General features: G+C 41.6%; 2 protein-coding genes across 2 annotated transcripts in view; both read left to right on the top strand.

Annotated features, from left to right (window-relative positions):
• The first annotated feature begins 2,277 nt into the window (after window positions 1-2,277).
• On the top strand, window positions 2,278-9,179 carry sod1 (superoxide dismutase 1, soluble). The gene is made up of 5 exons (XM_079507253.1): window positions 2,278-2,439; window positions 5,325-5,421; window positions 5,500-5,569; window positions 7,825-7,942; window positions 8,718-9,179. The coding sequence occupies exons 1-5, from the start codon at window positions 2,371-2,373 to the stop codon at window positions 8,823-8,825; spliced, it is 462 nt and encodes a 153-aa protein (XP_079363379.1). The 5' UTR covers window positions 2,278-2,370; the 3' UTR covers window positions 8,826-9,179.
• Window positions 9,180-10,077: 898 nt separating this feature from the next.
• Window positions 10,078-19,828, top strand: part of LOC306927561 (rho guanine nucleotide exchange factor TIAM1-like) — a 121,606-nt gene continuing 111,855 nt past the window's right edge. Inside the window, exons 1-2 of the transcript XR_013790536.1 lie at window positions 10,078-10,202; window positions 11,136-11,300. The gene's annotated coding sequence lies outside the window, so the exon portion shown is untranslated. The remainder of the gene's footprint in view (window positions 10,203-11,135; window positions 11,301-19,828) is intronic.

Here is a 19,828-nt window from a genome sequence, read left to right on the forward strand (position 1 = left end):
TCATAGCTTATGTTTATGTTGCTATAGTGTGGAAATCAGTATTGATGCTGTTTAAGTGCAACTAGCCTGAGTAAGTGGAAGCTGCCACTCCCAGGTTCCATTTTCATGGCATTATACCTGTATGGTGTCAGCCATTTTATGGCTGTATTTGGTTGTATGTCAAAGGTAAATTCTGACATGTTAGGAGACGCAGAACAAAGCTTTTTTTTTTTTTTTTTGCAAGCTACCAAGCTTAGCAATTTCAGTCTCTAACTGCGTTAAAATTTGTTTTGAAGGGATTTTTTTTTAAACATTTTTAAACTCCTAAATAAAAACAGATGACATTTTTTTTTTAAATCGACTCAAAATGTATACCGTATAAATGTGTAGGGTGTTCTCCAGATTGCAAGAATAGATTGAGATTTTCACTCTTGGATCTACAATACAAACGGATGCATTTCAAACCAATATGTTTTTTTTAATGACCACACAGCATAATTGGAAAACAACCCACACAAGATGTTTCTGTTGCCACTGGATTTAAGTTAACACAGAATTCAGTTTATTGTGTTGGCTAGGTTGATAAAGCTGGAATATATTCACCCCATAGCAGAATTGAGCTTACAAATGATATCTGTGATGGACACAATGCTTAATGTAATGTTTGGTAAGTTTGGTTTAAACTCAAGACTCAAGACAGGACATAGGCTCCTTCCCTATGGATCCATAGTAACTATGGACCACATTGTTTAGAGAGGCTTACTCGGTTTAAACCACTTGAAATCGGATAACGCCCTACTTTACCTAGCTACGGCAATGCTTGGATTGTTTTCTTTAATTTTTCGTTTTAAAACGAAGAAACCAAGTGCACATTTAAATAAGATGAAAGAAAGAGTGTAACTTATGACACGCTGCTGTAAATATGCTTTCATCACTTGAAATTCCAAGGTGTAATAATTTTCTTTATAATCCCCCTTTTTGTTTATCCTTTTTGTTGATCAAAGAGAGAAACCAATTGTCACAGAAGGATAAACTATGAGTTCCTTTGCTTTAACTGTTTTTTAAATCCTCTCATACTTAGGCTAACAAAATGTTTGTATGATTTGTTAAAAAAAGAAAAAATGCCCTGAACATGACATGTCCAATACTTCAGCCATAGTAAATTGTTTTTAATAAAATATTTTTGTACCAAATCTGTTTCATTTTTTCCCATTTCTGTTTGTTTAAAAGTTGGTTTGGTTACAATTTAGGCATTTAACAGACCCTTAATCTACCCAGAGCAACTGGTTAAACAGGAATAAGCAGAGTAACCATGATAGTCCAGTAATGTCATTTGACCTCAAACTAATTGCAAAAAAACAAACCGAGCTGATTTTGTATCTTCAATATATCCTGAATAATAACAGAAGAAAAGTTGCCTGGAATTGTCCGAGGGGAAAGTTTTGAAAAAGCAATGGCCACCATTGACGACCTATATAAGGCAACATTTTCTAAATTTCATTATGCTTTAAGTAGCATGTGACGTGTCAAACTAGGGGGTTTTCATGATTCTGAATCCATTCCAAGCATTAATTTTTCACGAAAAACAGTCCTTGGGCTAAGCCAGGGACACACAGCCCGTCTAGAGTTTGAATGGACAGGTGGGCCTGTTGAGAACGTAATAGCTATAAGGAGCATGTCTTGAGTGTACAGGGCTTGATGAGGCCAGATAAACACATGGAATGTATGGAGCTGAACAGGTCAGCTCCATACAGTATATGGAGATCTAAGGGTGGTACCGGGGACATTCTCTTGAGTGTACAGGGTTTGATGAAGGCCCAGGTATGGCCGGGCCTTCATTTTCGGGCCTGTTGAGAACTCTAGTTTTCGCCGGCTGCCAGGTGAAGCTGCACTAATAACTTTGGGGCAGACCCATCTAGAGTTTGAATGGACAGGTGGGCCTGTTGAGAACTCTTGTTTTCGCCGGCTGCAACCAAACCATGGATAGTCAAAAGAGAGACATCGAAGAGGAAGGATAAATTCAGTTGTTCATGAGATCATATGATGATGTATGATAATGATAAGAGCGCCCCTCACTTCACACGGGTGTGATTTTTAATGTGCAAGGTAGTTGCTCAGTTCTTGTGTAAACCCGAGGTCAACTCAGTGCACAACATCTATGCCAATCAAAACGTTGCGTATGTGGTGGTGTTCTCGTCTTTGTTTGGTATTGGCCAGAGCCATCTAATAGAAGGCTCTGGTATTGGCTGGATAATTTGGATTGATTGGACAGCAGTGCAATAAGCCCGCCCACCAAGCAGATACATAGCTTGGTTGTCTCTCTCGCCCGGCAACGAAGAAGAAATAAGAAACATAGACGCGCAGTCGAGTGAGGACGATTATTTTGCAAACATGGTGAAAGCAGTGTGCGTATTGAAGGGAGCGGGAGACGTCGCCGGAACAGTGTATTTCGAGCAGGAGGTAATGTGTGAATTGTTCTATTCTAATAACTCTGGTAATGTCACGACGAACACGCTTTCTGACTCTGCACTCTTCCACCCGGCCGGGCCGTGGCTGGAGCTCAAGTCACCAGACTCACTACCATAATGCACGACCCGCGCCACGAGACCACGGATTATAGCACCGACCTGGCTAAATGAATGAATGTTTACAGTATACAAAATAAAATATCCGACCGTAATATGGTACCACTGTTGTGCTGCAGAAGTCAACGTTAGGTCATGTTTGCAATTGCATGGGTAGCTGACTGTAATATAATAATCTACTGTCTAACAGAAATGTCACCACCTTTAAACAAGCCAGGGCTGCGCACGCACCTTGTGCACCTTTGATCATCAATTGATGAATTATTAACGACGCGTAACGTAAACAACATGCAGCTAAAGATACTACTTTGAAATCGTCTGTTGCATAAGCTACATTCAGTAACGTTACATCAGTCTGCCAGCTAACGTCATAACATAGCCTGATCCCTGATCAGATTAAACTCCTAGTTAACGGCAATAACCACATAGGCCTACCGGTAACCATTGTATCCTAAATCACATCACAAATTTTACTATTGTAATGAGTTATTTCCTAATGTATTATGTTCAAAAGAGAATAATGTTGTAAATGCCCACATTAACTTATGGTCAAACCCCCCACCCCTTCCACAAGCATGTCCTCTTATTAGCCCCATATTAAATCTTATTAGCCCCACATATTAGATCTCATCTCATCCTCTTATCATCGTCTGTTTTTGTTACTTAATTTTCAAAATGGTATGTTCCTATAATCCTATTCACATCTTATCTAGTTTGTACTTTACTGTAGTAGATTGTAAAACAAGGCGGATTCAGTTGAATGAATGGGCTGCAGTTTTAAGATAAAGACTTCTGCTTCAAGCTGTAGATTATTTTTGGACCTTATATGACCGATGAGGACACTAGTATGAAGCACAAGCTGCTCTTATCTAATGTTAGTTCTTGCATATGTTTTAACCTACAGTCTATGGTTTCATCATGCCCATTTAACCAAAGTGTACTACTAATGTTTTTGCTGAGTCATTGTGATGTCCTCTCCCAACCCTGATTTCCCCTGACAGTGCCCTTGCAGCATAGCCTACGAGACAAGGAAAGTAAAACACTCGGGGTTCATTTTAAGTCTTGACATACATTATGTATGTCAACTATACAAGTGTGCACCTTGTGCAGATCCCTGCCAGGGCAGGTTGCCTACGGTTACCCATACGCCATCATGAGGCCTATTTGAGAAATGAAAGGTACCAGTTCTTATATTTGGCCTAGTGGGACTGTGCGTGCAAAGTTTTATGACAATTTTGTGCAAAACGGAGAACGGATCCATTCTGCATACACTGCAAGTGGCCAGACAATATGGCTAATTGGTTTTCTCGCACTGGCAGATCCGTCTGGTCTTCTAGGCTAGTTATTCCTTGGTCACCTGGGAGTTTTTGGGGTAGAGGTTCTTCCTTGGCCTCTCTGGAGTTTACATGCAAAGTTTCATGCTGGTCGGTTTGGGTCCGCTCATAATTCCGACCTTAGGTTAGTGCAGGGTTAGGGATTGGTTATAATGGGGACAGACGGTGAGACTGCATAATGGTCCATCGTAGTAATGTCTGTCTGTTCACAGACTCGGGGTGCAAAAAAGACAATCGGTTGCCTTTGCTTTGCAGTGTCACGAGCATGTGTCATGGTGTCACGACTCACAAGCATGTGACTGTGACACTGACTCTTATGCTGCGTTCACACGGGAAGATGCAAAGCTACAGTATCTTTTGCAGCAGCTGCAAATGTCGCTGGCTTCCATTGACAATGAATCAGACAGACTGTAGCTTTGCATCTGCCCGTGTGAATGGAACATTACTTCACTGTTCAGATGGCCTCATGGGTTTAGGACCGTTATGTAGCATGAATGAGCTGACATAAACCGGAGTGAAAACTGAAGTGCAATATTTTGCTTTTTTGATACTAGAACATTTTAAAACTATTATAAACGATATAAACCACAAAGTTGAATCATACACGTCAAGGCAGCCAGATAACGGCAGTCTTTCTGACATTAAAACATAAAATCGATATTTGAGTGAATAGATTTTATTAAATGTTTTTTTTTTTTTTTGTGGCTTTCGCCTTTATTTTATATTTTTTATGGAGGGACAGACAGTAGGCTGACAGGAAATGGGGAGAGAGATGGGGCAAGACATGCAGTAAAGGCCGTCTGGATCGGGATTCGAACCCGCGGCACACTGCCAGACTCGATTACCAGCCAAGGTGCCTGGACCACTGAGCCATGGCCCAGGCCGAATAGATTTTATTAAAGGATGAATGTTTTGAATCAACACAAAGCCACCAGGCTTGTGGTCCTGAGTGGCTGTAGTTCTCCAAGGATAAGGTGTCCAAACGTAGGAGGAGCATACAAAAAAAAAAGTATGCACTCTGGTTTTCTGCTCCACTTTGTAGTTCTCTCCCACGCCCTATTGGAGTTGTCTGGTTTCTCTACTGTACTGCTGAACATTATCTTGCTGACTGGGACAGATGAAACTCTGTTTTCTGTCAAGGGTTTGATTCTGTCTCTCTGTTGTAGTCTTATGTCTGTGTTTGTTGCTAATTTAATTAAGTGTGATGTTCCTTCTTTCCCATCAGAGCCGTAGGCTTTGGAACAAATTGTCAAAAGTCACGACTATGATATGACTCTTTGTGACAACTGTTTTGTATTTACTCGTTTTGAAATTATTTTAGGTGTTTCTTTGTTTTTGTATAAAGGAACCTTTTACAAATTGTTATGTAATAGCCCCCCCCAACCCCCCCCCCCCCCCCCCTGTTCTCCTCATCTTTTATGTACAGAGTGATTTAGGCCCTGTGAAGTTGACTGGAGAGATCGCTGGTCTTGCCCCTGGGTTACATGGTTTCCATGTCCATGCTTTTGGGGATAACACCAATGGTAAGCATTCTGACAGTTTCTCATGATTCCAAAATTAAGTATCCATTCTGAAAAATAAATTAAACTTTCCTTTCCCAGGGTGCATCAGTGCAGGCCCTCACTTCAACCCCCACAGCAAGACTCATGCTGGTCCTACTGATGTAGACAGGTAAATTAGGTCTGACTTGAGGCTCACATCCAAGTGTTAACCTGTAGCAAACTGTCTGATAATACTGCTATTTTCAACAGTTGTCATATGTGGTGAAATTCTTCGGCTATAGGTTGTAATCAACTAAACTAAATTACATTTCACTAACCTGACCCTCATTATACCTGCTTTGCATTACGGTACTTTATTGGTTAATCCTGGAGTTATTCCGTTTGTCACCATGAAGATATTCTGTTAAACCCTTGGACTTCCACTCCCAATAGCAGCTTTTCAGTGACATATATTCATATTTTTAATTCATAATTTTAATGCCAAAAGAAAAATCCGCGATATACACACTATATCTCATTTTCACGGGGCAAGACTATAGTATTGGGACAATCAGTCCTGATGGTGGCGGTAACGTCACCATTATGCCGATTTTGACCAAATAACTAAGTCAAATTAAGCTCTAATCAAGCCCAAAATATCGCATTTTACGCAGCGATGCATGCGCCATCACGCACGTGCGTGATCGACCGTGCACGCGCGGATTTCGGCCGGTTTTAGGTCGATTGCATCGGCCGTTAGCCAAAAGTTGCTACATTTTGTTATATTAAGCTCCCGATTATAGGGAATTAAACCAGCCCGTCAATTCCGTCAACGGTAGGTTTGGATTAATTAATCCAATCCGTCAACGGTAGTTCAAGGGTTAAGGTAATTTGGTGACACCATCCATGTCTGACTGGTGGTCACATACAGTGTGGTTTTTATAGCATACAGTAGTTGTGTTTTCTATCATTTATGTGACCCCAACCTGTCACATGCCCTATACTCTAAACAGGAGTGTGTATATGTCTGGTTTTTGACACCTAGACTTATGTTTTGTTTTTCCTGGGGGAAACACTGAATGTAAATGCTTCGTTGAAATGATCTGCATTAAAACATTGTGGCGGGGAAATTGGAATTTGCTGAATTTTAACTGAATGTTTTGCTCTGACAATGCATTTGCTTTGTAGGCCTGGGAATCTGCAGCCCTAGCTTTATAGTCACTAGGGCTGCAGTGTATTGTGTGTTGGTCACACAAATTTAAGCTTCCAACTTTATCTGTTCTGGTTCTGTGTTTATTACAAGGATATATATATATATATATATATATATATATATATATATATATATATATATATATGCTTGAAGATCATATAAAAATAACATTGAGCAGATAAGCATCCTGAATAATAGCCACGTTGATAACATTTGTAATAAACCAAACTGTTTGTAAATCTGTCAATTTGAGCGAATTATGAGTGTTTTTGTTTGAGCTGATCACCAGGACTGTAGGACTGCAGCAAGATGGCTGCCCGGTGAACAACGTCAGAGACTCCGCCTTGAGCCATCTAGTCTTTATATAATTATGTCTATGAGAAATACTCCATGGTCATGTCGGAGCCGATTTTACTCGTATGGACATGAAGCATCATCTGAATGTACAAATATACCCAAAGAGTAACACAATAGAAACGAGTCAAACAACTCGGACTACATTTCCGGGTGGGCGGGGTGGCTGCCCGTCGCACACACAATAGGCTTTTGCTGGTGAATGACTGTCATGTCTGGGTCATGTTGTTCCTGACGTTCACACCTGGACAGACAAATGGGATAAAATAGTGATTCTCTCCTCTCCACGCTTTTTTTCCTTCTGTAAAAAATGCCTTATGTCAAAAACGGAAACTGCCATGATTATTAAGCTTTGTTATCAATATTTAATGTTTCGTTACATTACGGAGTCACTGCCAGCTGGCGTCAACTCGGAATATCAGGAATGTATTGACAGCGGGGCATGAGGTATATTAGCAATGACATTGATTTCAGACCCGGAAGTGTAGTTTTAATACTTTTGTGGCAGAATTTATTTCATTTTCTCCAGAAACGGGCTGTATCAAATATGAATGAACATCATAAACAACACACACAGCCACCCTCCTGACAGAAATGGGATTATTTGTTTATTTTTCAAACACTACTTATATGAGCCTATGAGGTGATCTAGGATCCCCCTATATACAATACAAGAACCCAGGTAATCTACGAGCTCACAACGGCACATTGTGGTGTTACTGAAACATTTGATATGATTGTGGTTAGATATGATTGCTGTGGTTGGAACAAGATGGGGAAAATGAAATTACACTTTCCTTGTCTGCAGTGATATTTTAAACGTGTTTCTACCTGGCATGAGTTGATATTATAGTTAATATTCCTTTGTTTTTGTTCAGGCATGTAGGAGACCTGGGGAACGTCACCGCAGGTGATGATAACGTAGCTAAAATCAGCATCACAGACAAGATGCTTACCCTAAATGGACCGCTGTCCATCATCGGCAGAACAATGGTGGTAAGGACATGTTTCTACCTCTGTCATGCCGATTTGGTCAATTATGTATCCCCTTCAATATTACTATTAAGTACTTGGTATTGTATTTTTATATCATTGTTCATTAATCACCTTTACAACGAGGTGTTCTTGAGGTGTTGTCCTGGGACAGCCTCTTCACGGTCTGTCTTTGACCAAACCACTCTTGCAGAACTTGGTCCTACAGATTTTGTCCAAACATCATGCAAATCGCTAAACATTATTTCTATAGTCATGTCATCATGTCGGACCTGTCCGATTTTTCATACTTCATCCTGATTGTCTTAGAATGACTTCTACTACCTAGCTTGGCGGAGACCTGTGCTCTGAGGACTTTTCTAGTATTACTTTTACACTGCACTTCCTTTGTCAAGTACATGGCCTACTCAATTATGACACTTTTTCAGTTTATTTGTTTTTGTGACACAAAGTATTGTATGTTTGTGGGGTGGGGAGCTCAAACGTTTTGAAATTACTTTGAATACATCGTATGCGACATTTTTAGTCCTGCCATTCGGTCAAACTCTGCACTGTTTGTTACCATGCGGTCCAGAAGGTGTTGCCGGCTACCGCTTGCCTGAATCATGTACATTTAGCAATAAACTTAAAATGTACTAAACGGATTGTTGCATCCTTAGAAAGCTATTTTAATGATCCATGATTGTCTTTTGCTTTGGTGTGAGGACTGTTGCATTCAGATATCGTGTCCGTCTGACTCCCAGACACGGTTCACTGCTACATTCTCTTCTCTCTGTAGATCCATGAGAAGGCTGACGACCTGGGAAAAGGAGGCAACGATGAGAGTCTGAAGACGGGCAACGCCGGAGGACGTCTGGCCTGTGGCGTCATTGGCATTACGGCGTAATGATTACGCAGTAACGACCCTGTGGTGTCATCGGCATTACCCAGTTACAACCTACCCTGCTATCTTGCGCACAATCTCCCAGCACTGGAAACCACTGCTGCCACAAAGCGTGTAACCGAATAAGCTCACATAACCGAATGTCCTTAGATTGCTGTGTATGTCTTTGTTTGACCACAGAAGAAAGCACTTAGAGATTTTAGATGCCTTGCTTTATTCCCATTCCTCTTTTATGTCTGTCTGTATGCGTGTTTTGTAAGTTCACTTATCAGTTTTGTTCCAAATAACTGGTAGGGTACTCTGTGAAGGTTTGTGCAGTTGAAAAATTTATGAAAATCAATAAATGGCCTCTCTGTACACTGACTAAATTTCATGTCTATCTAAATAAGTATTCAGAATTATTACAGGGTTAACCATTTGTTTGCAGTACGATACAAATGCTGTAATCACAAAAAGCCAAGGGCTTGTTTGCATTGTGGAACATTCACCATATACAGGCAATGATGCAACATACAAAATAAATATCATGCAGTTCAAATGTTGATAACTTAAACCAAGACCTGGTTGTGACTGCATACTATAGTATGCATTTTTACCCTTGAGCAACTTGAACTTGGGGACTTGTGTTATTGAAAACAAATCCAGAAATTAAGCTACACGTCATTAACCCTCGATACATTTTAAGAAAAAGGGTAGCTTATGCATAGAAATGTGACTAGACTGTTTATGTTAATAAACGGTAGTACAATATTTATTATTCCATCCTGTTGTTGGTTTCCTAGTGCATGGGATGGAACCCAGTGCTATTGCATAATTGAAATCGGGAACATGTTGCAATGTTCACACTAGCAGTATTTATTTATTTTTTCACTAACTGCAAAAAACAAAACTAAGACGACAAGAACAAAAACAAAGTGCTGCATCCATATTACAATAAAAAACAATGTTCTCATACATTAGCAATGGGCCGGAGGGAGATATCCCACTATTCCCATGTTTATAGAACTTGTCCTCTGACCTCTTGTAGTCTAAGAATGTTAGTTTTTCCTTATGTATCCTATTTCCTCTATGACCATCCAATTGTCTTTGGTTGGTGGGTCCTGTTGACTAGCAGTATATTCTTGCACTCAATCAGAATCAGCTTGGTCACATTACCTGTTTTCAAGTGTAAAGAAGTGGGTGGAATTAATGTAGCCTACTTTGAGGTTAACCACTTTAACGCTATTCTGACAGCATTGATCGAGAACATTCGGCAGAAAAAGCTCAAAACGTCGCAATCATAGGGGTCGCACTCGCAATGCGATGTGTACCAGGCTCTACCCCCTGACCCGCTGCATTCACGGAGGAACCGTTAAGTGGAAACGTAGAGGAGAGGTGACGGTAAGAAAATAATATTTACTCCCTGTCAAGAAGTTAATTGCATTCTCTTACGAAATGCATGATTATGTTTACGTTCCATCCTATTATACTAAAGTAAATGTAAAGACTCAGTAGGCCTACAATTGGTTTTCGACTACCGGTATGCATTGCAATTTGCAACATGACAAATGGATAGTAAGTAGTAAGTAGCCTTGCCGAGCCATGAGGCTCATAGGGCAGGAGCCTATCTCCTGTTTCTGTAGCGTGAGACATGACGCTGGACATGACGCTAGTATGTCGCAAACAAATGGATACATGATGATAACAATATAAATGTACTTAAAATATATACAATAACAATTGCTAATCAATCCTTTCTGTGTACTCGGGTGGCACCCACAGGTGAATGCAATTATGGGACACGATTGAATGTTCTCATGTTTTGATGTGATTCTTGGCATCTCCACTAGAGGGCAGTGCAACTCTTTGCATCGCAAATCAAAACCAATGCTTTGTTCCATCAACAGCAATATTTTTTTTTCCAACATTTTCACTCACCATGAGGTCTTATTTGTGTGTTTTCTAGTTTAAATCTTTATGGTGTATGAGTGTGTCTTTTAGTTTTATTGAAGTTGGTGTTCAGTCAGAAGTGTATTCAGTCAGTTTCATAGAACCAAATATGCCTAGCATTTTCTTCCCATGACATAATGTAGTCAAATCCATTAAATATAAACATGAGCTGTCATGACCATATCAAAAAGGTGCATGGTGGCCAACTTGATGAAAAATAAATGACATTTTATGATTGGAAGTTTTGATTTGAAATTGGAATGATGGCCTTTGCTCTTCATCTGTGATATTCGCCCAAACAGCTGTGGCCTACCCTGTATTGTCAAACCCAACGTGCACGTTTAACTGGCAGTGACACTCAAGTACACACCCTTGTGTCTACAGATGGTCAGTGTATGTCTGCTGAAATTACATGCTCCAAAAGCCCACTCCTTTTCATGGGAATGGATGGAGGACGCCCCCCATGTGCAGTAGCTTGGCACTGGTTCCTCTTCTCCAGGGAAAATGAGAGATTGGAGCCTCTTCAATGGAAACAATACCCCCAGAGAGGTTCGTTCCAGCTATAGAGAGTGTGTGTGTGTGTGTGTGTGTGTGTGTGTGTGTGTGTGTGTGTGTGTGTGTGTGTGTGTGTGTGTGTGTGTGTGTGTGTGTGTGTGTGTGTGTGTGTGTGTGTTTACATCCACACAGATGATCTTTGCAGATGGGGGATTTTTCAACCGATCTTTATCAGAAATATTTGCTGGAACAATTCTGCTAGTGTAATATTGTAATAACATTCTTAGCAAAGCTCAGCTGGACCACCAATCGAATTTGTTTACATTGAAAACTGCAAACGGGAGCTTTTCCCCCACTCCATCTGTACATGACATCCTTTGAAGTGCAAATCAAGATGACTGTGATGATTCACTGTCTCACTGTTTGAACAGATGTGGTTGGGAGTCATATGAATTGCATTTCACAATGACTGCATTTGGTGTGTAGTCATCAGTGATCTTCTTTATCCAGTAAACTCAAACTCTGTCTGAACTCAGGCCACGAGCAGAATGCATATAACATAAACTATGCAAAGGTTTGTGAACCCCTGTGTGCGTACCTGCAGTGTCTTTGCAGCCTCTTTCTGCACCTAAAGCAGTGGTTTTCAACCCTTTTTGTATCAAGTCCCGTTAGTTATTCTGTATTTGAGCCACGGATCACCAAATGACGAGATTTAGCCTCTCAGACCCGAGACAAAAGAATATTTTGTTGTCTGTATTGAAACGTTGATCAAAATAACAATTATTCTACATTCTCTAATTGTGTAGACTTCTTGTAAATCACGTAATGCAGATGTTTAACAATAATTGAACTCTTCCAAAATCCAAATGGACTTTTACGGGTCCATTTGGTTTCATGTTACGCTCTCACGAGTTCAATAACTAATAAGGGTCCATTTGCTTACTCTCCATCGCTTTAGCTGGGGCCCACCTGGAACCCCCTCAAGGACCACTGGTGGTCCCCGGACCACTGGTTGAAAACCACTGACCTAAAGGGATGCACTGTGGACCAGGAACTCATAGCAGCACTCAGTGCATGAGAGTTGAAATGGTTGTATTGGTGGTGTGGACAGATGAAGCCAGTGGAGCGTGCAGACAGGCTGAGTGTAAAAGCTTGATATAAAAATAGCCTGAGAGTGTTTGATGGCAGTAGAGTTGTTGAATAATAGAGCTCGCCAATGGAACTGGGAGTGGAGGGGAGAAGTACGGGCCATGACAGTAAAGGACAGACAAGCCAAACTGCTTCCATGTATAGGGAGGGCAGTTCATGATACAATACAATATAATATAGTTACAGGGAAATTTCACTTTCGGGCATTTTAACATCTACTCTGGCTTGTGTGCAGCACTGACCGTTTTTAAGTTGCTTGATTCTGTAGTTAGATATTTGATATTAATTTGATCAGACACGCCCCCTTCCTATACAAACCCATTGTAAAGTCCATTTTAGCCATGATGGAGCAAAAACACCCGTCCTTGGTTCTGGTGTCCTCATAATATGTGTTTTTGTTTTCAATTATGCTTTTCATTTATTTTATGGTAATTTATTATTTAATGAAAAAAGAAATCCCCAAAAAATTCAAAAAGGAATTGAAAAAAGCTTTGTGTCTGATAAAATGAATATCAAACATGAATCAAGCAACGTAAAAACTGTCTGGAGTGCCCTTTTAGAATTAGTTATACCCCCCTCGTTTACTTTAACCACCATTATCTACTGTATGTCAGATGGGTATTTGGCTAAGAAGAAAGCTTTCACCTCACCTGAATGTTGTTTTTGAGGGGTTGTTTTTCGTTTAGTTCTTTCATCTGTACAAAATAACCTATAGATATGAGCTGTAACTAAGCAGTGTATGAACAAGACAAGACGTGTCTTGTGTGATTAAACACCATGGGAAGTTGTTTAAAGGCAATAATCTGGGTGTTCTGTTACTTTAGAAGTGATCGTGTTGTGGTTTTAGTGTGTATTATTGTAGCTTTGTAGTTACAGGCAGTGGTTCTCACCCTTTTGAGGCCGTGACCCCTGGAAATGATCATATTTGATCAACTGGGGACCCCCACCCCGACAAGCACTTGGAACTGTTGAGGCATTACATTTAGTTTGACACATAAATATTGTGAAGGCATTGCGAGGCGTTGTGATCTTAAGTATTTTTTTTAGGTATTAAAAAGGTCTTAAAAGTCCTTAAATTGTCACATCACTGCCACTGGGTACCCCCCCACCCACTGGGTACCCCCCCAAGAATGAGGTGCAGGGGGTTCCCTAACGCCAGGTTGAGAAGCACTGCAGTAAGGTACAGTACGTGTGTGTAGTCCAATCAGTCACACCTGCTGGTGAACCTGTCACACAGGGTTCGGTGCTTTTTTATTTTTTACACGCACACACATTATGTTGTGTGTTTTAGGAAAGGGAGATCTTGCACCTGCAATTAATTGTAGTTGAACAGAAACTACCCCCCCCCCCCCCCCCCACACACACACACACACACACACACACACACACACACACACACACACAAACTGGTGATTCCTGTTTTCGGCAAAGTTACGTAAGTGAGAGAGAGTGTTTTCGTCTCGTAGTGTTCAGTTCAGTTCTCTCTCTGTGTGTGTGTGTGTGTGTGTGTGTGTGTGTGTGTGTGTGTGTGTGTGTGTGTGTGTGTGTGTGTGTGTGTGTGTGTGTGTGTGTGTGTGTGTGTGTGTGTGTGTGTGTGTGTGTGTGTGTGTGTGTGTGTGTGTGTGTGTGTGTGTGTGTGTGTGTGTGTGTGTGTGTGTGTGTGTGTGTGTGTGTGTGTGTGTGTGTGTGTGTGTGAGCGATTTTACCTGCTTGTTGGTGAACAGTCATGGGGTTGTCTTTTTCTATTTACATCAAGACTTGTGCTCCAAAGCTCCTCTTGACATGAACCAGTGTGGTCACATTTCAGCAGGAGGCCCGCTTGCTTTCCCCCTGAGGGAGGACAGAGAGGCTACGGCCCAGCCGCACTGCGATCAGACAGGCTTTCACTTGTTTCCACACAGATGCTGCTGTAATGCGCTGTTCATCCGTGCATCTTTTATCCATAAAGGTGATTTATATGAAATATAGAACGTTTTTCTTTCAAGTAGAGCCCAACCGATGGCAGATTTCTGGGTCCGATACAGATCCTGATTTTGGAGAGTCCTAGACCACCGATTATGATATTTTGACCAAATGTTTACGTGCAAAATGTTCTCATCAATTCTGAAGTTTCCACTTCGGAATATTTGAGCCACCCATAGCAGGCATTTTTGTTGAACACACACACACGCACGTGCGCACACGTGCACACACACACACACACACACACACACACACACACACACACACACACACACACACACACACACACAGTCACACACAATTTTTAAATTAGTTGGGAGTTCCATGTCAGCAATCTAGACTGCATTCTTCTGTTGGGTCAGTTATTCACACCACCTTCCCTTCCCTACGACCTCTCTCCCTATGCTTTGGGGTGAAAGTTCACCTTCCGGTGGCGGTGTGTCCGCTACTGCTGCTGCAGACATTGAGCGGATATTTTAGACACCGGGGGTCACAGGTCAGGGGTGAGATGCCATAAATGGTGCCAATGTTGCGTGACACGGGTGGCTGGACAGGGATGGGTAGAAAGGCTAATTACAAGGCCCCTGTGACCTGACCTCTGATCCCCCTCAGCCAGTGGAAAGTAAAGTAACTAAGTACATTTACTAAGGTACTGTACTTGAGTACAATTTTGAGGTACTTTTACTTTACTGGAGTATTTAAAAATGTCTGTACTTTTACTTCTACTCCATAACTCCACTACATTTCAGAGCTGAGGCAAATATTGTAGCCTACTTTTACTCCACTACAATTATTTGAAAACCTGAGTTAGCCTACTAGTTACTTTGTAGATTTTGATTATTATTACAAAACATACATTAACCACTTCAGCCCTATATACATTTAGACCATTTAAATATAGCCGATCTACAACCTCACAATGCGTTGCATGCATTGTGAGCTTGTAGATCTGCTATTTGCAAAAGATTTTTAGCCATTTGACATTTTAAAATTGGACATTCTGCATAATGAGTTATTTTACTTTTGGTACTTTTAGTACCTTTTAATGCCAATACTTTTGTACTTTTACTCAAGTAAATGTTGAATTCTGGACTTATACTTATAACAGAGTATTTCTATATTGCAGTGTTGATACTTTTACTCAAGTACAAAATGTGAGTACTTTTTCCACCACTGCCCTCAGCTCTGGCTCATGAGGCTAGAGTGCCTTTTCCCCGTCACCAAATCTCTTCGCCAAAAGTAGCCAAGCTCACAACGCGTGCGGGTTGTGAGCTTGTAGATTGGCTATTTCTGGCGAATGTTCCCGCAGATTAGCGGCCGTTAGGTTGAAGTGGTTAAACCTCAGTGCTGGTTCCTCATCGTCTGACATTGCACTTCTTATCTCATGTTTATGCTACTGTATGTTTTGTTTTCACAATGTCCAGTATTTCCGGCAAGCTGCAGATACTGAACTCACAGGAACAGTGAGTCATGTATTGTGAGATCCGATGATTTGAGGTTACAGCGTAGTCTAATTGAATTGAGATAGTTTAGTTTAGTAATTCAGTTAGTTTAGTTAAGTTAGCTTAGTTACAACCATGTTACACAGTGGTTTGTGTGTGCAGGCCATGGTGGAATGCCCCATCCCCAAAGGACCCTAATAGCCAATTTATGCTCTGTTGTATGACTGTGCCACACATTATGACGCATTGTGAGCTTCTATTTGCATTCTATTTGCGTGTGACACCATCGCACAACGAAGCATGAATCAGTCTTGTTATTAAGGCCTATTTATCCTATTATAATCATCTCACATCCAAGGTAACCTTTGTCCTTAGAGAGACCTGAACAACAAGCTGGGTCATAACTCTTGTACACACTGATAACGCACTTAGCTTTTCCAAGCTGTGAGCTTTTTAGATTTCTTTCCTTTGATTCTCCAATGAGATGGCCACCGTTTGAAAAAATAAACAAAATGATGACATGCAATAAATATTCTTCGGATGTTGAACAAACCTAGGACTTAGCTAACACCTTTCAATGTGTGACCATGTATTTTTCTTTATGATTATGGAACTTTGAGACACATAGCATTTTAGTATGGGCCATTGGGCCCCTCTTTGCTAGATTAGCGAATGCAGACAGTTATGGCTGGACATTGATTCCATGTAGTTACATACAGTATTATGTATCATACAAATGTTGATATACTGTGACTTCTGAATAGTCACGGCCAGATCAAATTGATGTAGATCACAGCAAAAGAACGAGTGATGGGCCTTGCAATATTGCACTAAATGTGTCATTGATTCTCTTAATTTTGAATTGGCACTCATTTACTCACTCACACACACACACACACACACACACACACACACACACACACACACACACACACACACACACACACACACACACACACACACACACACACACGTGCGTACATGCCGTCTGAGAGTCAGGCCCACATTGCATGCACATTGCACACACGCACGCACGTGTGTGCGCGCACACACACACACACACACATTCTCCTGACTGCGACAGTTTTTAGAATCCGTTACGCAAATGCTATCTAAGCAAATATATGGCAGGGAGCTACTAGAGGAAGTGAGTGAGTGACAGAGTACTACCACTCACTGACTCTCACTTTTACTATCACACTCTCAGAGAGATGCTTTCACCCATACCTTCAAGTTTCTTCAAAACACCCATAGTAACATAGTTTACTAATGGCAAATGGCCCTTTCTCTTGATATTTATCAGTAACCAAAGCAGTGCCGGTGGTGCGTCTACAGCGGTGCCCGTTGGGCACTGGCCTACTTGGAACGATGCAAGTTGGAATTGCATGCCCCACACAGATATTATGTATGTGTCCCTTTCTTTGTTAGGCATGCCCAAATCTGGAGTCTAAGCAGACTTCAGAATGATGTCAGAACAGGCCAGCTCCATATATGGACCCTGTGCAGGGGCCCTGTCCAGAGCCCGGGCAGAGTCCTTTTTGGGGCCGTTCTGGACAACCGTGGGTCCGACCGACTCGACACCACGTGTCGAATTTGAAGTCGGTGGGGCGAACGGTTCTCGAGTTATGGGGATTACATAGGGACTCTGTGCATTTATAGATAGTACAATACAATACAATGCTCTACTGGCCAGCTCAAAAACAATATGAGAGGGAGAGAGGGGCTATAAAGGATGAACCTGGCTTAGCATTGACAACTCATAAATCAGACAGATACAGGTTTAAGAGATGAGGTGTCACTGGTCCATGCCAGTAGTTTTTCTGGTCTGATCTCTAAGCCAATATTTACTGTCCTGTTTATGTCTAAATCCATGTGAAGTAAGTTGTATTAACTTTATGGCTGTACTGTTGTTCTTTAGCTATGGATTTTTTGTGGAAACTCATGCAGACACACACCATGCACATGTCATGCGTGTGTGTTCTTTTCCATAGTGTGTGTGTGTGTGTGTGTGTGTGTGTGTGTGTGTGTGTGTGTGTGTGTGTGTGTGTGTGTGTGTGTGTGTGTGTGTGTGTGTGTGTGTGTGTGTGTGTGTGTGCGTGTGCGTGCGTGCGTGTGTGTGTGTGTGTGTTTTCCATTAACAGGCAGGGCCATATGTGTGTGAGAGGTGTCATTAGGGTGTGAAGTGCTCTGCGGTTCTCAGCAGCCTGAAAAAAGCCACACACTGCTCATCTATTCTCTCTAGACAGCACGAGAGAGAGAGAGAGAGAGAGAGAGAGAGAGAGAGAGAGAGAATGGGGGAAGGGACACAGAGGAACGGGGGCGTTTAGAATGGAGGGAGATACATACATTAGGGTCACCGAAGCTCCCATAGATTAAGAAGAGAATGGAAATTCTAGAATGTCCGTGACTGGCTAGACAAGAAATATTGTTATTACTGACCTCGAACACTCTCTCTCTCTCTCTCTCTCTCTCTCTCTCTCTCTCTCTCTCTCTCTCTCTCTCTTCTATCCTTCTCTTCTCTCCTACATCTTCACATCCACCCTACCTGTCCCCTCTCTGTTGAAACGGACAGGGTTGACTTACTAACTCTCTCTTTTCTCATCCTTTCTTCCTCCATACGTCTTCTCTTCCAGTTCCTGATGTGAGACGGTCCTCGCCTGGGCTCTGAACTCTGCACTGCTTCTGATAAAGGAGGAAGGTTTATTGGCCAAATATGCGCATATTTTGAATTCTTTTGAATTAAGCAGGCCTGGAATTATACAAGTCACCCCACAGACATTTGTCATAATTATTCATCCCATGGTTAAAATGTATTTGCAAAGGGAAAGTTTTCAGGGACTCCCTTTTTGAAAGCAGAATCCTTCGGTTCACATGAACAAATACGCACATTGTGAGCTTGTAGATCTGCTATTTTTGGGTCACGACACCCATGCGCAACTACGGTCCCGGGCGTGTGGCGATTGGCGAATAAACAACACGAAAATGTGCTGGCAAATATTTTGCATAACATCAATGAGAAAGGGAGGTTGCGCATCAGCAATGGTTTTCAGTGGAGTCTGTAAGGAAGGACCTTAACTCAGACTTCAAATATCATCAAGCACATAGAAACATTTGTTGTTGCTCTGCCACCTGACCTGATCTAGAATCAGTTACACTGTGTGTGTGTGTGTGTGTGTGTGTGTGTGTGTGTGTGTGTGTGTGTGTGTGTGTGTGTGTGTGTGTGTGTGTGTGTGTGTCTGTGTCTGTGTCTGTGTGTGGTGCGTGCGTGCGTGCGTGCGTGCGTGAAAGAGAGAGAGAGAGAGTGTGTGAGTGTGGGTATTTGCATACACACATGCACACGCACAGGTGTACGTGACTGAGGCTGTGTTGGTTTAATTGTATTTTTATAATGACTGTGGACGTCTCTGGGCTGGTCCTGTTAGTTCTAGACAGCAATTAGTGTGTTTTAAATGAGCTCAGTGAAGGCCTGGGGACAGGAGGAGTCTATGCAGCATCAGCTGCACGTGCACACAAAAGGCTGGATAGACTATAATATATAGTCACTATATGATGTGATGGTTGTGAACTAGCAAGCTCTGTGTGTGCTATGTGTGATTTGTATGGTATGTACTAGGTGTTTTTGGATGCGGTTGCATGTGTGTGTGTGTGTGTGTGTGTGTGTGTGTGTGTGTGTGTGTGTGTGTGTGTGTGTGTGTGTGTGTGTGTGTGTGTGTGTGTGTGTGTGTGTGTGTGTGTGTGTGTGTGTGTGTGTGTGTGTGTGTGTGTGTGTGTGTGTGTGTGTGTGTGTGTGTGTGTGTGTGTACCAACTAACCAATTCTATTTATGAGTGTAAATAATTCAGATTCAATATGGTGGCCAGCTCAGTGGTTGTAATTCAAAATGGAATAGTCTTTGAAATAAATGAGCTACTGGTGAAGCACATTGAACATATCCAACACATTCATATCACAGACTGAACCGAACCCCCACCATAGCTCACTATATCTATTTACAGTGACACTTCAATGACCATTTGGCCAGGCTAACTGT

The sequence above is a fragment of the Electrona antarctica genome (assembly GCF_951216825.1).
Source record: "Electrona antarctica genome assembly, chromosome: 8".
NCBI classification, from domain to species: Eukaryota; Metazoa; Chordata; class Actinopteri; order Myctophiformes; family Myctophidae; genus Electrona; species Electrona antarctica.

What these genes read in the sequence shown, in the direction of transcription:
- sod1 (XM_079507253.1), top strand. Translation starts at nt 2,371, where the DNA reads ATGGTGAAAGCAGTGTGCGTATTGAAGGGAGCGGGAGACGTCGCCGGA. An exon ending in GGTCCTACTGATGTAGACAG is followed by an intron (nt 5,570 to 7,824) that starts GTAAATTAGGTC and finishes GTTTTTGTTCAG; the next exon opens with GCATGTAGGAGACCTGGGGA. An exon ending in TCATCGGCAGAACAATGGTG is followed by an intron (nt 7,943 to 8,717) that starts GTAAGGACATGT and finishes TTCTCTCTGTAG; the next exon opens with ATCCATGAGAAGGCTGACGA.